The sequence below is a fragment of the Scyliorhinus canicula genome, chromosome 7, assembly GCF_902713615.1.
Source record: "Scyliorhinus canicula chromosome 7, sScyCan1.1, whole genome shotgun sequence".
Classification (NCBI taxonomy): domain Eukaryota; kingdom Metazoa; phylum Chordata; class Chondrichthyes; order Carcharhiniformes; family Scyliorhinidae; genus Scyliorhinus; species Scyliorhinus canicula.
The window spans coordinates 165,334,005-165,346,125 of record NC_052152.1 but is presented as its reverse complement, the minus strand read 5'-3'; the positions used below and the strand labels follow the sequence as shown (position 1 = coordinate 165,346,125).

Genomic DNA, 12,121 nt, shown 5'->3' with positions numbered 1-12,121 from the left:
TGCCGTATCTGAGCAACCACAAGCAGACTATGAAAGTCTAACAAGCTCACATGAACAAGAAGAAGACAATGCACCTCTACCCACTGCATGCGAAGACAGTGACAAGGTGATCACACTCGACGTACAGGATCACATTGAGACTGACAGTTCTCAGCTTGTCTGTACCGAAGCACAGAGCGAAAACAGTAACAAGGTGATCGCACTCGACGTACAGGATCACAGCGAGACTGATAGTTCTCAGCTTGTCTGTACAGAAGCACAGAGTCGGGCCACCCAACAGTCCAGAGAGACGATGCCGAAAGAAAACATGCAGATTTTGACTCCAGAAGAGGAGCACCTGGAGTCCAGAGAGACAACATCAACGGAAATCATGAAGATTTCAACTCCAGAAGCGGAGCACCAAGAGTCCGGAGACACCACGTCAACTGAAATCATGCAGATTTGGATTCCAGAAGAGGAGCGCCAGGAGTCCACAGACATCACGTCAATTGTAATCATGGAGGTTTTGACTCCAGAAGAGGAGCGCCAAGAATCCAGAGACACCGCGTCAAATGAAATCGAGAAGAATTTGACTCCGGAAGAGGAGCACCAAGAAAGCAAAGATGAGGAATCCAATTCTCCACAAATGATTGAGGTCACCTGCACCGATGCAACATCAGATCATTCGCACCACTCTCGAGACGAAATGCTCAATGACTCAAATTATCCACTCGGGACACGAATAGAGTATAACAAGAAAAACAAAAGTCAAAAGAAGCACAGCAGAAACGGGACAAACAACAGCAAGAACAAAAGCAACATGAAGCGCGACAAGACCAACAACAATAGCAAGAAGCACAGCAGAAACGAGAACGACAACAGAAAGAACAAAAGCAACATGAAGCACGACAAGACAAACAACAAAGTCAGGCACAAAGATAGCGACAACGACAGAGACAGAAACAACAAGAACGGCAACGAAAACAACAAAGTCAGGAACAAAGACAGCGACAACACCAAAGACAGAAACGACAAAAACAGCAACAAGTACGGCAACGAAAACAACAAAAACAGGAACGACAGAAACAACAGCAATGAAACAACGACTTGTACACAATGGTACTACTTGGCACATGAAGGACAATGCCACAGCACACTGCAAAACAATGACAAGACTACCAACATATCATGGGATGACGACGAATCGCACAAACTCACGTCTGCTCCAGAACGAGCAAGCACACCAGCATCCAAGGCGGATGAGACAATAAATCAACACCACAAGCACAGAAAAAAGTCCATGCCAGTCAACATCAGTGAGGTGACCATGCAAACACCTCGGGATGATGCATTGGGTACTTAAAATAACAAGGAACACCAACAACATTCACAGCGGACTTGCAATATCAATATCACCACGTCATCAACAACAAAAAGAAAAAAAAAGCTCTGAACAAATTCATCAAGTTTGGACTCATAAATGTTTTTATTAAGATTGGACATATAACTACATTGGCTTTGTACAATATGCAATAGCACCATCACCTGTATAGATACGCATATCATAAGTAACTGTTTTCTACAATTTTCTTTAACGATGTACAGCAAATATGTAAAGAGAAAAAGGGGGATGTGGTGATCGTAGATTGACTAGATACAAAACAACTGAGCAAACACCAGAGGGAGAGCTATAAATACACCGGGACAGAATGTACAATTTTCTTTAACGATGTACAGAAAATATGTAAAGAGAAAAAGGGGGATGTGGTGATCACAAGTTAACTAGATGCAATACAACTGAGCAAACACTAGAGGGGGCACGGGAGAGCCATATAAATAGACGGGGACAGGAAGTGAGGACACACTTCACAGAGGGCAGAACTTGGAGCAGGACACATACACCCACACCAGCTAGGAGCACTGAAGGTAACCTTAGGAAACAGCTCTGAAGAGAGAACAAACTCACAATAAAGCATCTTCTCCACATTTGAGGCTACGAGCTTTATTAAGACACGAGTAACAACACAGGAGGCTCCCCTTCAGGAGGGCAGTGAAGAGTTTCAGGTACCTGGGGGTGCAGGTGTCCAGGAGTTGGGGGGCTCTTCATAAGCTTAACTTCACCAGACTAGTGGAACAGATGGAGGAGGAATTTAAAAGGTGGGACATGGTGCCGCTATCGCTGGCGGGCAGAGTGCAATCCGTCAAAATGACGGTTCTCCCGAGGTTCTTGTTCCTCTTCCAGTGCTTGCCCATCTTTATCCCTAGGGCCTTTTCTAAAAGGGTGACCAACAGCATCATGGGATTTGTTTGGGCGCATGGCACCCCGAGGGTGAAGAGGGTCTTCTTGGAGCGGAGTAGGGATGGGGGGGGGCTGGCGTTGCCCAACCTCTCGGGGTACTACTGGGCGGCCAACGTGTCGATGGTGCGTAAGTGGGTGATGGAGGGGGAGGGGGCAGCATGGAAACGGATGGAGAGAGCGTCCTGTGGGGATACAAGCCTGGGGGCCCTGGTAACGGCGCCGTGGCCGCTCCCTCCCACGAGGTATACCACGAGTCCGGTGGTGGCGGCTACCCTCAAGATTTGGGGGCAGTGGAGGCGACATAGGGGAGAAGTGGGGGGCTCGATGGAGGCTCCGTTAAGGGGGAACCATAGGTTCGTCCCGGGGAACATGGATGGGGGATTTCGGGGATGGTATAGAGCGGGCATTGGACAGCTGAAGGACCTGTTTATCGACGGAAGGTTTGCGAGCCTGGGGGAGTTGGAGGAGAAATTTGGGCTCCCGCCGGGAAACATGTTTAGATATCTGCAGGTAAAGGCATTTGCTAGACGGCAGGTGGAGGGATTCCCTGCGCTCCCCGCGAAGGGGGTGAGTGACAGGGTGCTCTCGGGGGTCTGGGTCGGGGAGGGGAAGATATCCGATATCTACAAGCTTATGCAGGAGGTGGAAGAGGCGTCAGTAGAGGAGCTGAAAACGAAGTGGGAGGGGGAACTGGGGGAACAGATCGGAGACGGGACATGGGCTGATGCCCTGGAGAGGGTAAATTCTTCCTCCTCGTGTGCGCGGCTTAGCCTCATCCAATTCAAGGTGCTGCATAGGGCCCACATGACTGGGAGGAGGATGAGTAGGTTCTTTGGGGGTGAAGATAGGTGTGTCAGGTGCTCGGGGAGTCCAGCGAACCATGCCCATATGTTCTGGGCATGCCTGGCATTGGAGGAGTTCTGGAAGGGGGTGGCGAGGACGGTGTCAAGGGTGGTGGGATCCAGGGTCAAGCCAGGATGGGGACTCGCGATCTTTGGGGTTGGGGTAGAGCCGGGAGTGCAGGAGGCGAAAGAGGCCGGTGTGCTGGCCTTTGCGTCCCTAGTAGCCCGGCGAAGGATTTTGCTACAGTGGAAGGACGCGAGGCCCCCAAGCGTGGAGACCTGGATCAATGACATGGCGGGCTTCATTAAGCTTGAGAAGGTTAAATTCGCCCTGAGAGGATCGGTGCAAGGGTTCTTTAAACGGTGGCAACCTTTCCTCGACTTTCTGGCTCAACGATAGGGTACTGGGACAGTAGCAGCAGCAACCCGGGGGGGGGGGGGGGGACGTTGATTATGTTGGCTTATTTTATTTAAATTTGATTTATTTAATTTTAATTTATGGTTAAGTTCTCTTGTTTGGAGGGGGGGGGGTGGGGGGGAGTGTGATACATGTGATGTTATGGTATGGGGGGAATTGTGGGTGTTATGGGGCTGTTAGTTGCATATTACTGCTTTTTGCTATACTTGTTAAATTGTAAAAAATTCCAATAAAAATTATTTTAAAAAAAAATGAAGGCACTTTGGGTGGACGGGAAGCAGTTCCCATTGCAGCTAGGACAATCATTAGCAGAGAAATCAGTCTCCATGAAATGGCTGCAAGGGGACAGGTCGTTTGTTGGTAAATAAATTAAAACCCTCATGTGAGTTGCAGCTTGGACCTCCAATTGTGAAGCCCTCAACAACCCATTTTGGAACTCCTGACATAAGACTGGGTGTATTTCGGTGAGGGGCTGCTCATGTGCCATCAGGAAAATCAAATTGTTCGCGACCTGGAAACATGAAGCTAATTGGCTCATTCCCATCCTTAATTGAATCCCTGCGACTATCAGATGTCAGATTGCCATTGAATCTTCTTGTCCACTTTGTGAAAAAATATTCGGAAGTGCCAATGCAAAAGGGAACCAACCCAATACACATCTTTCTGAATCTCCTTGCACCCTCACCTCCAACGCCACCTCGGTATGCGTGAGAAATTCAGTGCTAAGTGTCTCATAAGCTACGAACTGAGCTAGCCAGGAATATGCTGCCTTTTTACCTTCCATGAGACCTGGAATATTGGACACTGTAATAATGGTAATATTTTATCAATCCTGGAGCTTAATTTCCTGATGTTGGTTATGTTAATTTTAAATTTATAACTGATGCCATTAAAATAGTGTAGATATAAATTTAAGAGGCAGTTACCTAGTTTACTCCCAAGATTTATAGGATGATGCATAGTGAATATCAAAACATTGGATGATTTTGAAAATGTACCTTTTGAAGGAATCCACATAGTTTTCCTTTCAAACACGTAAGTGGTTGAAATTCTTTTACAGGTATGTGATCTTCCCCTGCCCAACCCACCCCAACTTTGCAATAGTTAAGAACGCAGTTGATGTTAAATGCTAGGGTATTCCAAATCCCAGAAGGGAAACTTGGAATGCCGGCGAACTCTATTTTTTGCAATTTGTATAATATGAGGAAAGATGTGAAGACCAGGGAAGAATCTTTCAATCTTGTTGTAATAATCAAATAAAATATGTGTTTATTATACTGTAAACCACACAAGAAAGCAACTAAAAAAAAATACACTCAATTATATTAAAGGCTATACACGATATGTTTAAATTGATCCTGTTCCAAGCCCTTCTACTTTCCTAACCTCAGAGCTAAACATCCCGAAACAACATCCCATAGGTTTGAGGCTATGAGCAAAATCTAGCAAGAGTTACCAGACTCGTCAACCATGGCTCTTGTGATGTTGCTTCTGTCTTAGAATAGTGACAAAATGCCTGTTCAAACATTTCTCCAGTCACTCGCTGGTTTGGGCTTCTGACTGTGCATGGCTGCGATTTTGGACCAACTCTGTATAGGATTAACTCATGTACTGTCATGTCACTGATGTACTGTTTTTTCTTCTGATTTTTTTCTTATCTGAACGACATATCTTCTAGGTTCTTCTTAATAACATTTCCTACATGAGTTCACCCTTTTAGAATGTAAGTGTGAAATTCACCCTCATTTTCTCTTTTGAACTTTTACCATCTTTGCTTCAATTCCTGAACTTCTATGCCTCATTATTATCCACTACGCTAAGGTAAACATCTACTTGCAGTTTTGCTGGGCTAATCCATACATCAAAGACCTCAGTTCCTTCATCTCAGCTAATCTGTCTTCCTAACCAATTCCCATTTAAAGATAGTTTGTTCTCTTTTAATCATACACACCAGAACACGTTTCCGATTATTAGATTTTAATTTTCATTTTATCCCAACTTCTTGAAAAATATTCCAGTCTACCTGGACACAGATGCAGATAGTTTGCTAAAATTGGAAATGCAATACCTTCATTGCCCAATACAATATGGCATGGAATTTCTGCATAAAACCCGAGCATAATCAAATTAACTATGATGCAGGTCACAACATTTTTAAGTAACTATATTATGCCCATAAGCACTTTACATTGGAGTATCCACGACCTTTGAGCACACATACACTGGAGCAGGTCACACAAATCCCAGTGTTAATCCCCTGTACATACAGTGACCAGAAGTGAATTGAAACCTGCAGTACAATTAGTGTAAATTAGGCTAAATTCAGCCACTTACATAGGTCTAGCTTCAGTTATATTCTGGCCACAGTTCTATGGCACCTTAATGCAATGATCTGAAGACAATTTTTTTTTTGTCTTCCCCAAAATATATTTTATTCTAAAATTTGTGTGAGTGCGCAGTCAGCAGAACGGCATGAGTCAGACTTTGACAAAAACGTAGGAGCACCAGAGCTTATCTCACAGTGACTTATCATCAATCTACTGCTTTGTCTATTGGCCCACTGACAGTGCCGATACAGGCCCACCACCCTGGAGTGATGTTACACAGACTGTTGGAGGGGGGAGATTGGAGGTTAGGGAATGGGAGGCAAATGGTAGGAAGGGAAATGAGGGGTGGACGGCAGGTGGATTGGGGGAGGAGCTGAATGGGGGGAGGGAGGAATGGGAGGTGTTGAGCCGATGGTTATAGACTTAACCAAGGAGAATCCAGAGAGGATGAGGGTCTCACTGCTCCTCCTGGCATGTCACACGCTTGCTGCCACCTGTCATCTATCCTCTGGCTCTTCCTCGGGCCTGTCGATGGCCTCCTGGGTCCTTCCTCAGCATGATGGCTGGCTCAATTTTCAGTGGGTGCGGCAGCCCCCTGTACATGTGGTACTGCCTCCAGATTGTTGCTGCTGCCTTCTACAGTGTCTCCGCCTCGGCTGTCACAAATAACATGTGAGCAGCCTCCGCGGGATCAACGCCAGCAAACATAGTTCTATCTGGAAGGAATTGGAGAAGGAGCGAGGCCAACAATCAGTTAGGGCTTCCATCCTGGGACCCTCAAACCCTTCAAGCCTCCCCCACCCTTATCTGTCCCACCTTCTCCCAATGTGCCATTCAGCGAGCCAGTTCTGCTGGCAAACCTTGCTCTGCACAATCACCCCCAGACACATCAGGAGCCCCTAGACCCGTGACCTCTGCCGGGAATATTAGGGAGACTGTGCTCATCTGCCCTCCACTCATCCTTGCATTTATCCTCTGGTTGCAAGAGGATCCTGCACTTAAATGTCTGATTGCCTCTATGGTGTTGACACTCCTAGAGTACAGGCACACTGTTCAAGCATAAAAGGTTGCTGGACATGCAATGCACTAATCATTCTCTGAGGCATGGCACATCTGCCCTCAAGGAGGCACTTGAGAGTTCAGGAGCATGAAGTGCTCTCACAACTAACAAGGTTAATTCCTAATTTGAAATAGCCTTCACCTGTGATGTTAGAGGCTGCTCACAGTCAAAGGGACAGACACTTAATTTCAGGATAGTACTGCAGCAGGGCTCTGTCCTGGGAGAGTTTGGTAGGACAGGCAGACTGCAGCTATGGCTGCCCCTGTTGTGGGTCTCCACAATATTTCACCACCAGCCAAGTTACATCTCCATGCTTGTCTGAAAGTTCTGGAGATGAGGCATTCTGAAAAATGACTTTCACAGCCTGATCAGGAAACCATCTGACAGGATCTACCATCTCCTTTTCCTGCAGGATCTCTAGGGTATTATGCCTGAAAGACCTGTAGTCAAATGAGCATGAGCGTTTCTGCAAAGAACAAGTGATACAGTACGATCCAACTGCTTGGAGCATTCTGTGGTACCATGGCCAGGCCCATCCTTCACAACACTTGGGACAAGTAGAACCGCAGCATGTGGTGATGCTTGGCACGTCGAGCGGTGAGCCCCCTGTGGCGATTCTCTGGTCTGCGATGGGCCGAAGTCCCGCCGCTGGGAGGCCTCTCCCGCTGCCGAGGTTTGAACCACCTCTGGTGGTGGCGGGATCGGCGGCGCGAGCGGGCCCCTGGGGTCCTGGGGGTGGGGCGCGGGGTGATTGGACCCCGGGGGTGCCCCCACGGTGGCCAGCCCCAGCGCCGGGCGGCGGGCGTCAAAGGCCGCTGGTGCCAATTTTGGCGCCAGTTGGCATGGTGCCAACCGCTCTGGCGCGGGCCTAGCCCCCAAATGTGCGGAGAATTCCGCACCTTTGGGGAGGCCCGACGCCGGAGTGGTTGGTGCCACTCCGCTACGCCGGGACCCCCCGCCCCGCCGGGTAGGGGAGAATCCCGCCCAAGATGTCTGTGGTCAAATACACACTCCACTCTGAAACCTCAAGTGAATTCTGTGGATGCCTCCTCAGAATCCACCCAGATGATTCTCACATAAGAGTTTCTAATTCTAGTCCCCAAAACATACTTTAAAATCTTCTCCCATAATCATGCTTCCATTAGCATATGCACTCCAAAATCCAGACTCGGTTTTCCAAAAGTCTCTTCTGAACAGCGGGGCGTGATTCCCGTTCCCGCCGATTCCCTGGTGGCGGAGAATTCCGGCCACGGCATCTTAAGTCCTGACGTTTCAGGATCTCGGGTCTCCTGAGCTAATTCTTGCATCCAGGCTCTTCACTTAAAGAATTATTTTGTTGACTTAAGCTCTGGTGCAGGTTCAAACAGGAAAAAGGCAATACGAATTAAATATATTTCACAGACAGGAACAATCCTTGACTGAATTTAAACGTTATAATTGACTGTCGTGTGTTTTTTCTGTTGCAGGCCAATAACACTACATTACAAAATCCGAGAACCATCAAATCCTTTTGCAAAAGCAATAAAAGGATATGATGCACAGATTCAAACGGGGACAATCATGACAGACGATGAAGTAGATAAGTAAGTCAGAAAGAATATATATTATCTGTGGATTCTTTTACTCTATAGTTTTGACTTGCTTTAAAGTAACACTCTGTAGACTGTATGATGCAGGTTTTCAAATTTGTTGAGTAAAGAGTGGAATCTCCAAGAAAGTTTTCTCAGGGTAGCTTTTGGTGGCACACGCTGGACAAGAACGATTAGCATTTCCAATGTCAGGATAAACAAATAGTGCAGAAGATTGGACTTTAGATCTCTGCAACCACTTTCAGGATCAGAGAAGGCAGTACAGGTGGAATGGGCTTTCTGCAAACTGAAAAGGAATCTATGTCCTTGAAGAAAGAGTAATTAAGGTAGTGGTGATGGATTTAAGAGGGACTTTTCCTTGGGAAGTGGAGATGGATTTGCATGGATTCAGGGAATTGAGTTCCCCAAAATTGATGCCATCTTGGAATCCTGCCTTACTTTGGGTTTCTGTGGGACAGGCTTGTAGGTGAGCAATAAAGCTCCTTGAATCTGTCAGGTAAGTTATAAAGATAAATGCAAATTAAAGATCTTTGTAGTCTTTGTTTCTGGATTTGCCGACCAGTGGCCATGATTCCAGACCTGTCAGTAAGCCACCAGGGTCAGCGAAATTGGCAAGCTGTGAAGGGTTTGACAAATTACATAGAAGAACTCCAGCTATGGCCATTGAGAGACTGTTGTTTGAAATATTTCTGCACTCAGAGTATTTCAACTGCTTTACATGTGATTGTAAACTTTGTGTAAGTCACAACGCCAGGAGCAGAAGCAGGTGCCGCCTTCTCAGCCCTGTGCTCCCCGAAGGCAGAGGGGATGGACACTGCGATCCAGCTGTAAGGAGACAAGACTCAAAACATAGGGTCTACAGGCAGGGGAACAGTTCTCCCCACATCTCTGAGCATTAGAGCTTCAGGTGACTCAGGCTCTCAATGCAAGTCACTGCCGACATCTGCAATATCCTTTAACAAGTTCTCTTTCCCAGTGGAGCAGGAAGGCATACATTACCAATGGCCACAAGGTGCATTTCACTGGAGGGCCCATAGGCCCCAAGTTTTTGCCTCCTGCCAAGTTGTATTCTGTCTTCTCTTGGAAGAATAGAGTGTAGGGAAGTGAGTGTTCGTAATAGGTTGTGCGGAGAAAAGGTAGGTTAGAATTTGTGGAGGGTGACTGAGGCATGGATGCAAGAGGACAAGAGCGTCAGTGTTGACTGTTCAGATAAGGATATGAGATTCCTTGAGCGAGAACAATGAGTAAGCTTCAAAGTGTGTTGTTGGGAGAAGTGCGGTGCAGGAGAATGTTAGGAAAGTCAGAGAGTGGGTTTGGCACCCTGTCAAGCCTTCCAAGGTCCATGATCCTTGGTGCACTATCTCCAGGTTGGAGGAAGCACATTCTGGCATTGGCATCCTACCTCCAGATCGCTCGAACAGTTAGGGAGGTCGGGCAGGATGGAACCTCCATTCAATTAAAAGAAGATTTCTAAATAAAGGGACCAAGGCTCACAATGTTTCACCAGTATGTGGATTGAGTGGAGTATAGTGCAGATTCAACAGAATGACACCAGGGCTTAAAGGGCAGGTTTCATAAGCTTGGGTTATTTCTTCTTGAGCTTAGAAGGATCATGGGTGATTTGGTCAAGTTATTGAAAAAAGCAAATAGTTTGATAGGGCACAGGCAGGCAAATCACATCCTCTGGTAGAAAAATCCAGGACAAGTGGGCACAATCTTTAAATTAGAGTTAAATTCCTCAGGACCAAAATCAGGAAGCACTTTTTCTTCGCGAAATAGGGTTGTGGACATCTGGAACTCTTTCCAAAAAAGCTGTTGACACTGAGTCAATTGAAATTTTCTAGTCTGACATTACAAGTTTTTGTTGGCAGAAGATGTCAAGAAGTGTGAGAGTGGGGTACTTAGCTTTGAGGTACAGATCTAACTCTCTGACAGAACAGCCTGCAATGGCTGAGTGTGCCTATACCTGACACACATTTTTGGCAGGGCAGATCATCTGCCTGTTACAGAGATTCCCCTTCATTCCACTGATTTCCAGCCCCCAGGTTAATTTGCATGCTGGAGATGAGATTCCGGATATGTGCTGGGCAGACATACCAGACCGGCCGTAGAATCGGTCTCTAACAAGCCTGTTGCCGAGAGACCTCTGCGTAACGGTGCTCTGGCAGCTATTGAATGGGCCGCTTGATAATTAATCAGGGCTCTCTCTACCATCTGCCAAATCCTGAATGCCACAGCAAAACAAGAAACCTCTGCATCCAGTATGTAATCAGGGCAAATGGAAGGGTGCACAGTACAGGTAAATTTTCCTGAGAACATTTCTGGCCTACCTGCCCAGATCCCCTGGAAAATTGATTCAGCTGATTTTCAGTAACTAAGGAAACTGTTGTCTTCAACTTTATTATATGAATTGTTTTGTTGTAATGGTTTTAATTATTTAAAAAGTAATTCCCTGTTTATATGTTTCTGATGTGTGCCAGGAATGTCAACGAAGATGATGTAAGTGATGGTCTACCATCACTCCCACATCCCACTTTGTTCATTTTACAGCAGTTTGTGGAGCTGACAGTTTTTCAGACCTAAAGTACTTTTTTAAAAAATCAAGAACATTTTCAACGAGGTTTCCAATTAATTTAGAATCAAACCGCTGCCATGAAAAGATGTTCAAAAATTGTAATTTAATTACTTTTGACCTAGGGAGCTGCAAGTCGTGCTTCAGTCAATAGGATAAGATTTGAGAAGTTCGAGACCCAGGGTGATGATATGTGGGATTTGAGTTGGATGATGCTGGTTCTTCTTTATCTCTTCAGTAAAGCTCAGGTTTAATTTATCTTTCTTGTTTGCTGAAACCAGCTGCATCATTAGACTACTAAAACAATCATTAATATATGCTTTTATCATTTTTTCCCATTTCCAGCTAACAGGCATGCATAGAGAGTTGTTGATAAAGCTTAGTACTGTTCCAACCATAGCCCCTCTTTCATCCACATTGTGTGCCAAGAGTCTGCAGTTCCATCTGTGTTTCTGCTGAGCATTTTACAAAGCATGTGCCTGAGTGCTGATGTGATTTTCTATCCACCTTGATGTGATTTCTTCATTATTGATGACCAGTGAGGAGGGTTTTCTCTATAAGAAGTCTTACAACACCAGGTTAAAGTCCAACAGGTTTGTTTCGAATAACTAGCTTTTGCAGCACTGCTCCTTCCTCAAGTGAATGAAGAGGTGGGTTCCAGAAACATATATATAGACAAAGTCAAAGATGCAAGGTGATACTTTGAATGTGAGTCTTTGCAGGTAATTACCGACAGAATACCTTTCGTCGTCCAGTACTTCCCTGGAGCGGAGAAACTAAAACATCTTCACAGCCTTCAACACGTCATTGATGAAGATGAACATCCTGCACCCCCACTACTTGCCTTCAAACACCCGCGCTACCTCAAACAAACCATTGTTTGCAGCAAACTACACAGCCTTCAGAACAGCAACCATGACACCACACAACCCTACCATGGCAATCTCTGCAAGACGTGCCAGATCATTGACATGGGTACCACCATTAGACGTGAGAACACCACCCACCAGGTATGTGGTACATACTGGTGCGACT

General features: G+C 46.0%; 1 protein-coding gene across 3 annotated transcripts in view; it reads left to right on the top strand.

Moving 5' to 3' along the window:
- The window catches only part of helz2a (helicase with zinc finger 2a), a 138,099-nt gene that overhangs the window by 89,049 nt on the left and 36,929 nt on the right, over positions 1–12,121 (top strand). For all 3 annotated transcript variants that reach the window (XM_038803190.1, XM_038803191.1, XM_038803192.1), the window contains one exon: positions 8,392–8,508. In XM_038803190.1, coding sequence (XP_038659118.1) covers positions 8,392–8,508 — 117 coding nt within the window. The remainder of the gene's footprint in view (positions 1–8,391; positions 8,509–12,121) is intronic.